Source organism: Pongo pygmaeus, chromosome 6 (genome assembly GCF_028885625.2).
Source record: "Pongo pygmaeus isolate AG05252 chromosome 6, NHGRI_mPonPyg2-v2.0_pri, whole genome shotgun sequence".
In the NCBI taxonomy this organism is placed as follows: Eukaryota; Metazoa; Chordata; class Mammalia; order Primates; family Hominidae; genus Pongo; species Pongo pygmaeus.
The window spans coordinates 42,161,552-42,178,650 of NC_072379.2; the positions used below are offsets into that span (position 1 = coordinate 42,161,552).

Sequence of the window (17,099 nt, forward strand, 5' to 3'; positions counted from 1 at the left end):
GAGATTGAGCATAGGCAGGGAAGAGTTGACAGATGAGGAGGAGGATTCATTTGTGGGAGCAGGAGGAAAAAGGGAGGAAGGAGTCATGACGACTCAATCATGGGCTACCTTGAGTGCCTTGCTGAGGCCCTGGCCTTGTCTCCTGGGCCGTGGGGAGCCATATGAGGTTGTCGAGAATAATGTAATCCCAGTGGCATGCGAAGAAACTGAGAAGAGACGCAGCTGTGGCTGCCATCCAGGTGTGGGATGTGCCAGGCCAGTGAGATGAGAAGAAAATTGATAAGAGACAGGTGAGAATTTCAAGGGAGGGAGTGAGCCATGTCTGCTGGTTGCCTCATACCCATGACACGTACATCACATACATATATACTGCGTGCCCATACTATACCTTATGCACACCTATGCACACTGCGTGCATACATGCATACCACACACATGCACATAGCACACACACACTGCATGCCCACATACACCACACACGCCACACACACATTGCATGCACATGTGCACCACACACATGCATCACACACACAAACTGCACACACAGTACACGTGCCCACATGCACATGCAGGTACACATGCACCAGACACATGCATGTGGCACACACACATTGTATGCACACACGTACCCCCCACACACATATAGTGCACACATACCTTTATCACACAGTGCACTGCACACATGCCACACACATGTACTATACACACACATACACATGTTGGCTTAGTCCATTTGGGCTACTATAACAAAATAGCATAGCCTGGGTGGCTTGTAGACCACAGGAATTTACTTCTCACAGTTCTGGAGGCTGGAAGTCCAAGATCAAGGCACCAGAAGATTCAGTGTCTGGGGAGGCCCTGCTTCCTGATTCATGGATCTCTGTTTTCTTGTGGTGTCCTCCCATAGTGGAAGGGATGAGGAAGCTCTTTGAGGCCTCCATTTAAGGGCACTAATCCCACTCAGAGCCTCCACCCTCATGACCTAATCACCTTCTAAAGGCTTTACCTCCTACTGCCATCACCTTCGGGGTTAGGATTTCAAGGTACACGTTTTAGGGGAACACAGACATTTCAGACCTTAGCACATATATGTACATTGCACCCAAATGTTGTGGGACCTCTCCTGAGGGGACAGTGAGGTCAACAGGTGGTGAGGTGTGATGACAGCTCTTACACCTGGGATAATGGAAGGAGATGAGGGTGACAGGAATGTTGTCGTCTTTGCACAGATTAGTGGCTTTTGTGCAATGTAGTTAAGGGCAATGTAGTTAAGAGTGTGAACATTTAAAGGGTAGACAGGATTGATTGCAAGAGACATGAAAGAACAACTGTATTTGGGGTGGTGGAGAGGGGGTTGACAAACCGGGCCTCAATCACTGAGCCCCAGGGGGCGGGAAGTGGGGAGCAGCAAGCTTGACATTTCTGTGCAAACACCTCCGCTTTGGAATCACTGGCTGTGACTTGGGGAGCCAAACCTTGCCTTTAGTCAGGCAGTCAATGCCTATCATAGGCATTCTCTCTCTGGAGAAGAGCTTGAGGTCAGCCCTTGTCTCGTTGAATTATAAATCTATTATAGGTTTGGGGCTCTAGCTTCCTAGACAAAACTCTTTAGGTTAGGTCTTTGACCTCCTTTTACTCTTCATTTTACATACTTGCCACTAGCTTTTTGAAAATCAGAATTGTCTGATCCTGTTTTGTTTTAGAGACAGGGTCTCATTCTGTCATCTAGGCTGGAATGAGTGGTACAATCATAGTTCATTATAACCTTGAACTCCTGGGCTCAAGCTATTCTCCCACCTCAACCCTCCGAGTAGTCAGCACTACAGGTGTGTGCCACTATGTGTGGCTAATTTTAAAATTTTTTGTAGAGATGGGTCTTCCTATGTTGCCCAGACTGGTCTCAAACTCCTGGCCTCAAGTAATCCTCCTATTTTGGCCTCCCAAAGCGCTGAGATTGATTGCAAGTGTGAGCCTAACCTAATCCTGTGGTTTTTAAAAACAAATGGAAGGAGGCTGGGCACGGTGGCCCACGCCCGTAATCCTAGCACTATGGGAGGCTGAGGCAGGCGGATCACTTCAGGTCAGGATTTCGAGACCAGCCTGGCCAACATGGTGAAACCCCATCTCTACTAAAATATAAAAATTAGCTGGGAGTGGTGGTGCACACCTGTAATCCCCGCTACTCTGGAGATTGAGGCAGGAGAATCCTGTGAACTTGGGAGGCGAAGGTTGCAGTGAGCCGAGATCGTGGCACTGCACTCCAGCCTGGGTGACAGAGTGAGACTCCGTCTCAAAAAAGGAAGGAGAGAGGACCTTTTTGTTTCTAGTGGCAGCACTCAAACAGGCAGATTGGGTAGGTCAGGTTCCTGACCATGAGTCTCAGGTGCCTGGTCAGAAACCTGACCTACTCAGGAACGGCTTGTCTGCATGACAGTGACTCCTGGTGACAGTGCTGCTAGCTCTCCCTGTGCAGGTGACCCTGGTGCCTGGCTTGCCACACTCAGGAGCACCTAGGCCTGCAGTCTGCCAGGAAGGGTCTGGCCTATCCCCAAGGAGACAGAGGGCCCTGCTACCCACAGCACCCAACAGCCTGTTCTGTGTTTTTCCTTTAACACATTTAGAACCTTGTTATCCCAGCTCATCAGGAGTGGGAGCTGCAGGGAGACCTACTCCATAATCTTCAACCTGACTGCTGACTCACTTTCCTACTCCCACCCTTGGTGCTGAAGCATGGATGCTCCCTCCCCTGCCTCCTACCATGTGCCCAGGCCTGCAGCTGCAGGGGTGACCAACAGTGGCACAGTGGGGGCCAGAGACACCTGCACTTGACAGGACGCTTATTTTTACATACTGTTGGCTGGAAATAATCAACCTTATTTAAATAGAATGTGCATTCAGAGCACTATAAAAAGCACCCAACAACTTGCAAGGGCTGTTTTAGGAGTGATTCTCCTGCTTCCTTTGGAGGGAATCTGCAGGTTCCATGCAAGAGGAGCCAGGCCAGGGCTGCTGAGGACATGGCAGGAGGATGGGGTGAGGCAGTTTCTGTGTGATCAGAGCCCTTTCCAAAAGCATACAGCTTTACTGCAGCGTGTAGTGGCAAGGGTGGCAGATGTCCCCCCTCACTCCAAGGCAGAGACTGACAGCCTTTTGCCCTGGAGGAGGCAGAACCCATGTGGGCATCACTGGTGGTATAGGCCGAGTGACTGCACTGTTGCTGGCGGCAGCGTCCCCAAGGATATCCCCTAGCATTATACTCATTCTCCTTTCTTGAGAGAGCCGTTTCTTTTTCCCAACTTTTGAGGAGTCTTCATATTTGCTCTCTGATCTCTGCCAAGTGCTGGGGCCATGTTGGTCTTTATTTTGTGTGTGTGTGGTGGGGGGTGGTATTTTATTTATATATTTTCACAATTTTGACTTTTTTCAAATGGTAATATATGTACAAAAGTGTCAATGAAAAGAAGTCTCCAGTTTCCAGCCATAAAGGTAGCTGCTGCTACCCTGTTGTTCTTTTGGAGATATTCTCTGCATGTTCAAGCGTATTTATGTCAGATGTGAGTCTTAAAGCTGCTGTCAGTGCTCACCTAGAAGGATCCTGTGGAAACTTAGGGTCTGGGTGAGTCCCCCTCTCTGTGTCTGACTCCTTCGTACCCTGCTCCAAGGGTCAGGCTAGTGCTGCTGCCGTGGCCCTGGAACCACACCTGGGTACAGGGGCTGCAGGGTGCATCACTGTCTCCTGTTAGCATTTTTTAAAGAGAACCATTTTTCTCTTGGTTATACAAATGTCTACATATTCTAGGGAGTTTGGATAATACCTAGATACAAAGAAGAAAGATTCCTGTTACTCTACTATCAGAGATAACCACAAAGATTTAATGTGCTTCCTTTCAGTCTTTTTCATATATATGTGCACACGTGTATGTATATTATATATGTCTTCTTAGAAATTAAAGTCATACCATACTTAAAAGTAATAGTACCCCCTTTTCAGTTTTATGGTATATTGAAAGCTTTCTTCATATCACTAAATAGTCTTTGAAAATATGTTTATTGGTTGCATCTAAATCTTTCTTTTGCTGTCCATTTTCAACCCATTGAGCATTCTTTAGTTTCCTTCCCCCCACCCTGTTTTCTCATGTCATTCAGTCAGGAATCCTATGTAACTCCTGGTTTCTGTATGTCATCTCTCTGTCCCACAGTGGCCCGCCTGTGTGAGTAGTTTAAGGCTGACATCTCTTCTGATTGGTTAGTGCCTAGTCCTGCCAATATTCAGTGCTGAATTTTGAATATCACCTCTGATTGAAATTAGTTTCCTTAGCCACTGTGTTTGCTCAGGCTACCACAATAACGTACCGCAAAACGGCCGGCTTAAACAAAAAATGTTGATTCTTTCATAGTTCCTAGAGGGGAAATCTGAGGTGTCAGCAGGGCCATGTTCCCTCTGAAGGCCTTAGGGGAAGATCTTCCCTCTCCTCCAGCTTTAGGTGGTGGCCTGCGGTCGTTGACGTTTTTTGGCCTATAGGTCCATCACTCCATTGTCTCCACATGGCCTTCACGTCATCTCTCCAAAGTCCCCCTTTTAAGGACATCAGTCATAGTGGATTAGGGCCCACCCTAATGACCTTGTTGTAACTGCATCACCTGTGTAAAGACCCTGTTTTTATTAAGGTCACATTCTGAGGTCCTGGGGATTAAGATTCCAACATAGCGTTTTAGGGGACCCAATTCAGTTCTTTACAGCCACCATTGCCCAGCCCAGAGGACTCAGGCTGTGGTGGAGGCCCAGCTTCATGCATAGACAGTGTGCAGGGCATACCCACAGTAGGTAAATATGTTCTTGTCTTAGAACTCTGGCCAGAGAAAGCCTGCCCTCTTGAACCACCCCTTCCCAACCCTTGTCTTGTATGTGCATCTATATAGATGTAGATACATGTAGTTTTGTGTTTTCCTGTATGAACCGGATCATAGTGCACACATTGTTTATGAGCCCATGGGGCCGTCTCCCTGCCAGGTTTTGTCTGCTAATCTCTGAGCAGGCCCTCGAGAAGTTGACTGAGATGCACCTACTGTTGGAATGTTCTGTGTTCATAGCTGCTGCCTTCTCCGTGACTAGGCTTTTGTCTGTAATTTAGATCTTCAGTTCACTATAATGGACTTGTGAGTCTAAACTTACATAGTGTTTATATTATTAGCATTGTTACATTTTATGGAAAATATTATATTTTATTTTTAACATCAGCTTCTTCTTGGTAGGCCTATCTGTATTTAGTGCTGTGTTCATAACAGGCCTATACAATAAGATTTGCTTGATTGAGTTTTTTAGGTTGTCTCATTAAACATACTGCTTATGTCTTAACAATGATGCGTACAATTTTAATGCAGTCCTTTTAGCTGTGATTTATTTACTATGAGAAAATAGAGGCTAGGGGTTGGATTAGGATTGAAGTTTAGCAGCTGCAGGATGAAATGGTTTTGCCTTTTTTTTTTTTTTTTGAGACGGAGTGTCGCTCTTGTTGCCCAGGCTGGAGTGCAATGGTGTGATCTTGGCTCACTGCAACCCGCAACCTCCGCCTCCCAGGTTCAAGTGATTCTCCTGCCCAAGCCTCCCAAGTAGCTGGGATTACAGGCATGTGCTCCCAAGCTCAGCTGATTTTTGTATTTTTAGTAGAGACAGGGTTTCACCATGTTGGCCAGGTTGGTTTCGAACTCCGGACCTCAGGTGATTCACCCGCCCTTGGCCTCCCAAAGTGCTGGGATTACAGGTGTGAGCCACCACGCCTGGCCTCTTTTTTTTTTTTTTTTTTTTTTTTAAAGATTAGCCCTGCCAAGCAGTTTATAAGAAACCAAGGACTCATGAGCCTAAGGATTTTATTAATAAGAGCCCTCTGGTTAATTAACAGGCCTGGATCTCAGTACTGTGAAGGCTGGCAGCACCAGCTATAGTTTGACTGTGGTCACAGACACTTTTCCTAAACTGTGGGATGCTGCACTGGGGTTTCTTTTCTGTAGCTTTGCCCTTGTCCTGTGTTTTCCGTGGGTACCATGTAGGAGGGTCAGAAAGGAAATCACCTGAAAAGAAGAGGAGTTTGCAGATGCCAGAGCAAGTGAACTTGAGATGAAACTTGAGTTGGTCACATCTCCAGGATGTAGGAGTGGCATGTGCTAGGCTGCCCATGGGGTCCTCTGCTCAGGCATGGCTGACTGGGATCACCCTTTTTATTCTTTCTCAGGATTCAGGAGCAGTTCCAGAAAAATCCCGACAGTTACAATGGTGCTGTCCGAGAGAACTACACCTGGTCACAGGACTATACTGACCTGGAGGTCAGGGTGCCAGTACCCAAGCACGTGGTGAAGGGAAAGCAGGTAATGGCCTTGGTGGGTAGGGGTGGGCGGCTTCACCCAAGCCAGTCAAAGCTGTTGCAGGGAAGACCCAGCATCCTTGAGGGAGTGTTGAGATCGGCTTTAGGATGTGAGGTGTGTTCCTTCTCCTGCCCTAGGAATGAGCTGAGCATACCATCCTTGCTCCCCTTATTCTGTTTGTGAGGTTCTGCCAGCTGTTCTGCAGAAACCTCCCTTTGAGGATGGTGAGCCCTGTTCACACTGCTTCCTGAGAGAGAAGCCCACACATCTGATGTCTTCACCTCTTTTATAAACAAAGCCGTAGACTCTCCTGGGGTTCCTATTGTAGATGGCCAGCTTCTCAGTTTTCAAGGGAATACTCAAACATTATTACCTTGGTGAATTCTCTTTTTTCCTAAAGATTAAATCTGCCTTCAGTTTCCCTAAGAAAAGTCCAGTCTACTAAACGCACAGTGATAGCTAACATACATTCACATAGCATCTGTCATGTGAGTTTCCTGGGCTTTGCCAGCCCAGGGTCTAATAAACTCAAATTAGACAAAGTGACACAGTGGGTAGCACCTCCCCGTGTATGGTGATGAGCCATGCATCACAGAGATGAAAGGTTTATGATTTAATTCTCCACAACCTTTAATCACAGGAGAGAGCTCTCAGACTCTGCAGTTCCCTCAGGGCAACAACATGGCTGCACAGGAGGGACGGAGGGAGGGACAGGCCCACCTCATCCCAGCGTCCCCACTTGCTTCCCTTGCTATTTTTTTATTTCCTCCATTCACATAGGTGGCATGCATGTGCTGAGGATAAGCTTCCTGGTCCCCACACCCTCTTTTCTAAGGTTGACTTGGAGTCCTCTAAGGGCATCCCATCCCTGCCGGGGCCAGCCACCTGGTGTCACTCCCTGTGCCTCTGTTACTGCTTAGCAGCGTGATAGGTAGATCTGTAGTTTGTGCACTGATACCAACCATTCTGCTTTCCCCAGGTTTCTTTTATGCCTCCTCAGGGAACAGGTGTCAGGCTGTGGGCCTTTGCTCCCCTCAACAACAAACACAAAATTTATTTTTCTTCAGCTACAAACACCCCGTCACCCCCCTTTAAGCTACATCAGGTCATGGGTGAGACCCATTGAAGCCCCATCCAGTCATGAGAGGCAAAGCAAAGAACCCAGGTCACAGCAATGAAGTGGATGGCCAGGCCTGTGTGCTGTGGGGCTCTTCCATGGAGCAGGGAGCCATGTCCTATAAGTACCGCGCGCTAACCGATTGCGCCACTGGAGCCACACCATGTCATGATGTACCTGTAACATTCGCAACTTGAGTTTCAAAAACTAAAGTTTCTGAAACCTCCATCTAATGAGTTTAAGTGAGTAGAAGTTTAATCTTTTTTTATTTTTTTAATAGAGATGACCTCATTCTGTCACTCAGGCTGGAGTGCAATGGCATGATTGCGGCTCACTGTAGCCTTGAACTGCTGGGTTCAAGCTATTCTCCCACCTTAGCCTCCTGAGTAACTGGGACTTCAGGTGCTTGCTATCATGCCTGGTTAAGTTTAAAAAAATTTTTTTGTAGAGATAGGGTCCTGCTGTTTCCCAGGCTGATCTTGAACTCCTGGCCTCAAGTGATCCTCCCACTTCAGCCTCCTGTGTAGCTAGGATTGCAGGTGTGAGCCATTGTTCCCAGTGGAAGTTTAATCTTTTAGTGGGAGAGAGATGTCTACTCAAGGAATTGTGATAAGAATAACATTATCATAGATTGTTGTAAATAGATAATTTCCACTTTAAAAAATCTCAAGTAACAATGCAAAATGGGACATTACATAATTTAAATCCATAATATAAAAAAATTTGATATATGCCAGAAACTGTATCCATATTTCCTTCTTCATGAGAACCTGTAACCTGTGAAGTAAGTAATTTCATTCTATTTTGTTGTAAATTTCTTTTTTAAAATTTTTATTTTACTTTAAGTTCTGGGACACATGTGCTGAACATGCAGGTTTGTTACATAGGTGTATATGTGCCATGGTGGTTTGCTGTGCCTATCAACCTGTCATCTAGGTTTTAAGCCCCGCATGCATTAGGTATTTGTTCTAATGCTCTCCCTCCCCTTTCCCCCCACCCCTTGGCAGGCCCCGGTGTATGATGTTCCCCTCCCTGTGTCCATGTGTTTTCGTTGTTCAACTCCCACTTATGAGTGAGAACATGCGGTGTTTGGTTTTCTGTTCCTGTGTTAATTTGCTCAGGATGATGGTTTCCAGCTTCATCCATGTACCTGCAAAGGACAGGAACTCATTCTTTTTTATGGCTGCATAGTATTCCATGGTGTATATATGCTACATTTTCTTTATCTAGTCTATCATTGATGGGCATTTGGGTTGGTTCCAAGTCTTTGCTATTGTAAATAGTGCTGCAGTAAACATACATGTGCATGTATCTTTATAGTAGAATGATTTATAATCCTTTGGGTATATATATACCCAGTAATGGGATTGTTGGGTCAAATGGTATTTCTGGTTCTAGATCCTTGAGGAATTGCCACACTGTCTTCCACAATGGTTGAACTAATTTACATTCCCACCAACAGTGTGAAAGTGTTCCTATTTCTCCACATTCTCGCCAGCATCTGTTGTTTCCTGACTTTTTAATTATCGCCATTCTAACTGGCATGAGATGGTATCTTGTTGTGGTTTTTATTTGCATTTCTCTAATGACCAGTGATGGTTAACTTTTTTTCATGTTTGTTGGCCACATAAATGTCTTCTTTTGAGAAGTGTCTGTTCTTATCCTTTGCCCACCTTTTGATGGGGTTGCTTTTTTTCTTGTAAATTTGTTTAAGTTTCTTGTAGATTCTGGATATTAGACCTTTGTCAGATGGATAGATTGCAAAAATTTTCTCCCATTCTGTGGGTTGCCTGTTCACTCTGACAAATAGTTTCTTTTGCTGAGCAGAAGCTCTTTCGTTTAATTAGATCCCATTTGTCAATTTTGGCTTTTGTTGCAGTTGCTTTTGGTGTTCTAGTCATGAAGTCTTTGCCCATGCGTGTGTCCTGAATGCTATTGCCTAGGTTTTCTTCTAGGGTTTTTATGGTTTTAGGTTTTATGTTTAAGTCTTTAATCCATCTTGAGTTAATTTTTGTATCAGGTGTAAGGAAGGGGCCTAGTTTTTGTTTTCTGCGCATGGCTAGCCAGTTTTCCCAACACTGTTTATTAAATAGGGAGTCCTTTCCCCATTGCTTGTTTTTGTTAGGTTTGTCGAAGATCAGATGGTTGTAGATGTGTGGTGTTATTTCTGAGGCCTCTGTTCTGTTCCATTGGTTTATATATCTGTTTTGGTACCAGTACTATGCCGTTTTGGTTATTGTAGCCTTGTAGTACAGTTTGAAGTCGGGTAGCATGATGCCTTTAGCCTTGTTCTTTTTGCTTAGGATTGTCTTGGCTATGTGGACTGTTCTTTGGTTCCATATGAAATTTAAAGTAGTTTTTTCTAGTTCTGTGAAGAAAGTCAATGGTAGCTTGATGGGAATAGCATTGCGTCTATAAATTACTTTGGGCAGTATGGCCATTTTCACAATATTGATTCTTCCTATCCATGAGCATGGATTTTTTTTCCATTTGTTTGTGTCCTCCCTTATTTCCTTGAGCAGTGGTTTGTAGTTCTCCTTGAAGAGGTCCTTCATGTCCCTTGTAAGTTGTATTTCTAGGTATTTTATTTTCTTTGTAGCAATTGCGAATGGGAGTTCACTCATGACTTGGCTCTCTGCTTGTCTATTATTGGTGTATAGGAATGCTTGTGATTTTTGCACATTGATTTTGTATCCTGAGACTTTGCCGAAGTTGCTTATCAGCTTAAGGAGTTTTGGGGCTGAAACAATGGGGTTTTCTAAATGTACAATCATGTCATCTGCAAACAGAGACAATTTGACTTCCTCCCTTCCTATTTGACTACCCTTTATTTCTTTCTCTTGCCTGATTGCCCTGGCCAGAACTTCCAATACTGTGTTGAATAGGAGTGGTGAGAGAGGGCATCCTTGCCTTGTGCCGCTTTTCAAAGGGAATGCTTCCAGCTTTTGCCCATTCAGTATGATATTGGCTATGGGTTTGTCATAAATAGCTCTTATTATTTTGAGATATGTTCCATTAGTACCTAGTTTATTGAGAGTTTTTAGCATGAAGGGGTGTTGAATTTTATTGAAGGCCTTTTCTGCATCTTTTGAGATGATCATGTGGTTTTTGTCATTGGTTCTGTTTATGTGATGGATTACATTTATTGATTTTCATATGTTGAACCAGCCTTGCATCCCAGGGATGAAGCCGACTTGATCGTAGTAGATAAGCTTTTTGATGTGCTTCTGGATTCAGTTTGCCAGTATTTTGAGGATTTTCGCATCGATGTTCATCAGGGATATTGGCCTGAAATTTTCTTTTTTTCGTTGTGTCTCTGCCAGGTTTTGGAATCAGGATGATGCTGGCCTCATAAAATGAGTTAGGGAGGTAGGGAGGAGTCTCTCTTTTTCTATTGTTTGGAATAGTTTCAGAAGGAATGGTACCAGCTCCTCTTTGTACCTCTGGTAGAGTTCGGCCGTGAATCCGTCTGGCCCTGAGCTTTTTTGGTTGGTAGGCTGTTAATTATTGCCTCAATTTCAGAACTTGTTATTGGTCTTTTCAGGGATTTGACTTCTTCCTGGTTTAGTCTTGGGAGGGTGTGTGTGTCCGGGAATTTATCCATTTCTTCTAGATTTTCTAGTTTATTTGCATAGAGGTGTTTATAGTATTCTCTGATGGTAGCTTTTATTTCTGTGGGATCAGTGGTGATATCTCCTTTATCATTTTTTATTGTGTATATTTGATTCTTCTCTCCTTTCTTCTTTATTATTCTGGTTAGTGGTCTATTTTGTTAATCTTTTAAAAAAAAACCAGCTCCTGGATTCATTGATTTTTTTCTAAGGGTTTTGCATGTCTCTATCTCCTTCAGTTCTGCTCTGATCTTAGTTATTTCTTATCTTCTGCTAGCTTTTGAATTTGTTTGCTCTTGCTTGTCTAGTTCTTTTAATTGCGATGTTAGGGTGTCAATTTTAGATCTTTCCCACTTTCTGATGTGGGCATTTAGTGCTATAAATTTCCCTGTTAACACCATTTTAGCTATGTCCCAGAGATTCTGGTATGTTGTCTCTTTGTTCTCATTGGTTTCAGAGAACTTCGTTATTTCTGCCTTAATTTCATTATTTACCCAGTAGTCATTCAGGAGCAAGTTGTTCAGTTTTCATGTAGTTGTGCGGTTTTGAGTGAGTGTCTTAATCCTGAGTTCTAATTTGATTTCACTGTGGTCTGAGAGACTGTTATGATTTCCGTTCTTTTGCATTTGCTGAGGAGTGTTTTACTTCTAATTGTGTGGTCGATTTTAGAATAAGTGCTATGTGGTGCTGAGAAGAATGTATATTCTGTGGATTAGGTCAGCTTGGTCCGGAGCTGAGTTCAAGTCTTGAATATCCTTGTTAATTTTCTGTCTTGTTGATCTAATATTGACAGTGGGGTGTTAAAGTCTCCCACTATTATTGTTTGGAGGTCTTAAGTCTCTTTGTAGGTCTCTAAGAACTTGTTTTATGAATCTGGATGCTCCTGTATTGGGTGCATATATATTTAGGATAGTTAGCTCTTCTAGTTTCATTGATCCCTTTACCATTATGTAATGCCCTTCTTTGTCTTTTTTGATCTTTGTTGGTTTAAAGTCTGTTTTATCAGAGACTAGAATTGCAACTCCTGCTTTTTTTTTTTTTTTTTTTGCTTTCCATTTGCTTGGTAAATATTCCTCTATCCCTTTATTTTGAGCCTATGTGTGTCTTTGCACACGAGATGGCTCTCCTGAGTACAGCACACTGATGGGTTTTGACTCTTTATGCAATTTGCCAGTCTGTGTGGTTTTTTTTTTCTTTAGACGGAGTCTCACTCTGTTGCCCATGCTGGAGTCAGTGGCGCGATCTTGGCTGACTGCAACCTCCGCCTCCCAGGTTCAAGTGATTCTCCTGCCTCAGCCTCCCAAGTAGCTGGGACTACAGGTGCACGCCACCATGCCCAGCTAATTTTTGTATTTTTAGTAGAGACCCCGTCTTCACCGTATTGGCCAGACTGGTCTCGAACTCCTGACCTCGTGATCCACGCACCTTGGCCTCCCAAAGCTCTGGGATTACAGGTGTGAGCCACCACGCCTGGCCCATCTGTGTCTTTTAATTGGGGCATTTAGCCCGTTTATATTTAAGGTTAATATTGTTATGTGCAAATTTGATTCTGTCATCATGATGCTAGCTGGTTATTTTGCACATTAGTTGATGCAGTTTCTTCATAGTGTTGTTGGTCTTTATATTTTGGTATGTTTTTGCAGTGGCTGGTACCGGTTTTTCCTTTCCATATTTAGTGCCTCCTTCAGGAGCTCTTGTAAGGCAGGCCTGGTGGTGACAAAATCCCTCAGCATTTGCTTGTCTGTAAAGGATTTTATTTCTCCTTCACTTATGAAGCTTAGTTTGGCTGGATATGAAATTCTGTGTTTAAAATTCTTTTCTTCAAGAATATTGAATATTGGCCTTTACTCTCTTCTGGCTTCTAGAGTTTCTGCAGAGAGATCCGCTGTTAGTCTACGGGCTTCCCTTTGTAGATAACCTGACCTTTCTCTCTGGCTGCCCTTAATATTTTTTCCTTCGTTTCAACCTTGGAGAATCTGACGATTATGTGTCTTGGGGTTGCTCTTCTCAAGGAGTATCTTAGTGGTGTTCTGTATATTTCCTGAATTTGCATGTTGGCCTGTCTTGCTAGGTTGGAGAAGTTCTCCTGGATAATATCATGAAGTGTGTTTTCCAACTTGGTTCCATTCTCCTGTCACTTTCAGGGACACTCAGTCAATCGTAGGTTTGGTCTTTTCACATAGTCCCATATTTCTTAGAGGCTTTGTTTGTTCCTTTTCATTCTTTTTTTTCTCTAATCTTGTCTTCACACCTTATTTCATTAAGTTGATCTTCAATCTCTGATATTCTTTCTTCTGCTTGATTGATTTGGCTATTGATACTTGTGTATGCTTCACGAAGTTCTCATCCTGTGTTTTCAGCTCCATCAGGTCATTTGTGTTCTTCTCTAAACTGGTTATTCTAGTTAGCAGTTCCTGTAACCTTTTGTCAAGGTTCTTAGCTTTTTTGCATAGGATTAGAACATACTCCTTTAGCTCAGAGGAGTTTGTTATTATCCACCTTCTGAAACCTATTTCTGTCAATTTGTCAAACTCATTCTCCGTCCAGTTTTGTGCGCTTGCTGGAGAGGAGTTGCGATCGTTTGGAAGAGAAGAGGCATTCTGGTTTTTGGAATTTTCAGCATTTTTGTGCTGGTTTTTTCCTCATCTTCGTGGATTTATTTACCTTTGATCTTTGAGGCTGATGACCTTTGGATGGGGTTTCTGTGTGGGGGTCCTTTTTTTTTGATGTTGATGTTGTTGCTTTCTGTTTGTTAGTTTTTCTTCTAACAGGCCCCTTTTCTGCAGGTCTGCTGCAGTTGGCTGAGGTCCACTCCAGACCCTATTTGCCTGGGTATCACCAGTGGAGGCTGCAGAACAGCAAAGATTGCCACCTCCTCCTTCCTCTGGAAGCTTCGTCCCAGAGGGGCACTGGGCTAATGCCAGCTGGAGCTCTTTTGTATGAGGTGTCTGTCAACCCCTGTTGGGAGATCTTTCCCACTCAGGAGGTGTGGGGGTCAGGGACCCACTTGAGGAGGCAGTCTGTCCCTTAGCAGAGCTCGAGCACTGTGCTGGGAGAATCCTCCTTGTCAGGATCCGTTGCTCTCTTCAAAGCTGGCAGGCAAGAATGTTTAAGTCTGCTGAAGCTGTGCCCACAGCCGTCCCTTCTCCCAGGTGCTCTGTCCCAGGGAGATGGGAGTTTTATCTATAAGCCCCTGACTGGGGCTGCTGCCTTTCTTTCAGAGATGCCCTGCCCAGTGAGAAGGAATCTGTAGAGGCAGTCTGGTCACAGCCACTTTGCCACGCTGTGTTGAGTTCCACCCAGTCCGAGCTTCCAGGCCTCTTTAGCACTGTTAGGGGAAAACCACCTACTCAAGCCTCAGTAATGGCAGGCGCCCTTCCCCGCACCAAGCTTGATCGTCCCTTGGCTCCCTGGCTTCAGCCTCCTTTCCAGGGGAGTGAACGGTTCTGTCTTGCTGGGGTTCCAGGTGCCACTGGGGTATGAAACAAAAACAAAAACAAAAAACAAAAAAAACCTCCTGCAGCTAGCTCAGTGTCTGCCCAAACAGCCTCCCAGTTTTGTGCTTGAAACCCAGAGCCCTGGTGATATAGGCACATGAGGGAATCTCCTGGTCTGCGGATTGCAAGAACCTTGGGAAAAGCTTAGTATCTGGGCCGGATAGCACAGTTCTTCACAGCTTCCCTTGGCTGGGAAAGGGAGGCTCCCTGCTCCTTGCACTTCCCAGGTGAGGTGACGTCCCACCCTGCTTCTGCTCACCCTCCGTGGGCTGCACCCGCTGCTTAACTAGTCCCAATGAGATGAACAGGGTACCTCAGTTGGAAATGCAGAAATCACCCACCTTCTGCGTTGGTCTCACTGGAAGCTGCAGACCAGAGCTATTCCTATTCAGCTGTCTTGCCAGATCCCCCCATATCATTCATTCTGTTTTATAGATGAGAAATTGAGGCTGTGAGAGAAGTTACTGAATCATCCAAGTTAACTTGGAAAATCCACAGTGTCATCTCCCTTGTTGTTATGCCTGGAACAGTGAGCACTCTGGATAAGTTTTTGGATGAATGAATAGCTGCATGAATGAAGTAGCAAAGCTGTGGTTTGAGTCAGGTGTGTCTGCTTCTAAACCTTATGCTTTTCCCTCTGGGCCACCCTCCTTACTCTATACATACAAGTGATGCTGGCTTCTTAGAAGGAGAGACTGTCCTGGAACACGTCTCATGTGCATTTATAGGAAATGAACCTCTCTGTATGGTGGGGGCAACTTGGCTTGCACCTTGCATCCCACATGGTGACAGTAAGGTGACTAGGCTTAGTCCCATTCCTGCCTGGGCTGGGTAGGTGTGAAGTCCAGGCTGGCCTGGAGCTGAGTCCCTCTGGCCCTCCTGTGCTGTGCCTTCCGACTCCATGACCACTCCCTCTGCAGTCTCTCCTTCATTCTCCAGGGGCCACTTGAAATAGGTAGACATGTCCTAAACCTGCCCTGTGTGTAGGAGTTTGGGTGGGGTCCATGGCATCCCTAAGAAGACTGAGACTTTTGCAAGTGCCCTGTGCCTTTAAGGTACCACAGGCACAGATCAGTGAGTTGCTGGTGGCCTGGCTTCGGCAGCAAGTAGCTGTGTGCTCAGTTTTCCCTTCTTCCCACCCCACATCCCCAGTATATCTCTTACCAGCAACTGGTGACCTCTAGAATCATAGACTTCAGTATAATTTTAAGATCAAAGTCAGACCAGATCACTAGGGATCATCCACATGGAATTCTAGCTTCAAATGACTACTTCCTGTTTTTAATAGGCCAGGAGCAGGAGCTAACAGCTCTTCCCAAGTAGTTTATCCAGAATTTTGGGGTTTTAGTGGGTTAGATGTTGATTTCCATTTCATTTTTTGTTAGTATTGCTGTGTATGTAGTTGAATAAATTAGGAAAAGCATTGATTGCCGTACTTCATTCACTTGGCTAAAAAAAAATTACAGTTTCCTGGTCCTTTATCTGTCTTCTGAACTGCTCTATGAACCTCTGGGGCTTTCTCTGAAAGGGTTTGTATTAGGCCCAAGCTAAAACTGGTTATTTTCTCTTTTTTTTGACTCAAGAGACCCAGGTTAGCTAACAGCTTTCACCATACTTTGCACAGCTACCTGGGACAACTCCCCACTGGAAATGGTGTCTCAGATATGCTTGTTGACTATCTGGGATGTTGATGCCATGATTCTTCCCTGTGGTCGGCACCGTGTTATGAGGGTCCTGCCCTGTGTCTTGTCTGAAGTTCAGATTTACACCTCTCTCAAATGCACTTGTCATGACCTCTAAGATGATATGGCTCTACTATCACCAAGGATAACCCTGGATTTGGCTCATTCTACATTAGACGTTTTCTAAACATGTGGGCTGTGCTTTGTCCCAGGAGCTAGGCATGTGGGAGTCACCAAGACAGACAAGATTGCTGGTTTGGAGCTTATATCCCAGTGGAGTACAGCAGTAAAAGTCAGCAAATAAATGAGCAAGATGGAAGCAGGTGCCGTATAGAACCTAAAACTGGATGGTTTGTGTATTTAACCAGCACTTGTGTGGTGCCCTCTCTGTGTCTTGAAATAGTGAGTTGTCCCTCCCAGTCCTCCTATCATGCAGGCAGTCACTGTGCACCCATGAGGGCTACCGAGAGCTGTGTGTGCATGGTCTCAGTCAATAAGAGCCAGGTCACAATCAAGGCTTGCTCTGGAGCTAGTGCTCTCTCTCACCTCAGAGAAGGGTTGAAGGTGAAGTTTGGTTATAAATATCAAGATAGAAGGATGGAAGGAAGGGACTTCTTTTTTCAGCGGCTTATTTAGTAGTGGCATGCCTTATTTATTTATTAACACGGTATATCTATATGACAATAGGCCTTTTGTGATGCCCGCTGACCTAATTTCTACTGGTGACCTGCCTTGGTGGCATGCTTCATCTCCTATGGGGTTGGAAAACTTTTTTTCCCTTCAATAGTATTTTTTTTTCCCATGTCATTCTTACAACACTGCAGACCTCTTA

The 17,099-nt window shown here is 44.6% G+C and overlaps 2 protein-coding genes across 3 annotated transcripts in view; one reads left to right on the top strand and one right to left on the bottom strand.

Annotated features, from left to right (window-relative positions):
- OGDH (oxoglutarate dehydrogenase) overlaps positions 1-17,099 on the bottom strand; it is a 481,583-nt gene that overhangs the window by 271,381 nt on the left and 193,103 nt on the right. The window lies entirely within an intron of this gene.
- NUDCD3 (NudC domain containing 3) overlaps positions 1-17,099 on the top strand; it is a 106,692-nt gene that overhangs the window by 56,745 nt on the left and 32,848 nt on the right. For both annotated transcript variants that reach the window (XM_054494732.2, XM_063667351.1), the window contains exon 3: positions 6,231-6,363. In XM_054494732.2, coding sequence (XP_054350707.1) covers positions 6,231-6,363 — 133 coding nt within the window. The remainder of the gene's footprint in view (positions 1-6,230; positions 6,364-17,099) is intronic.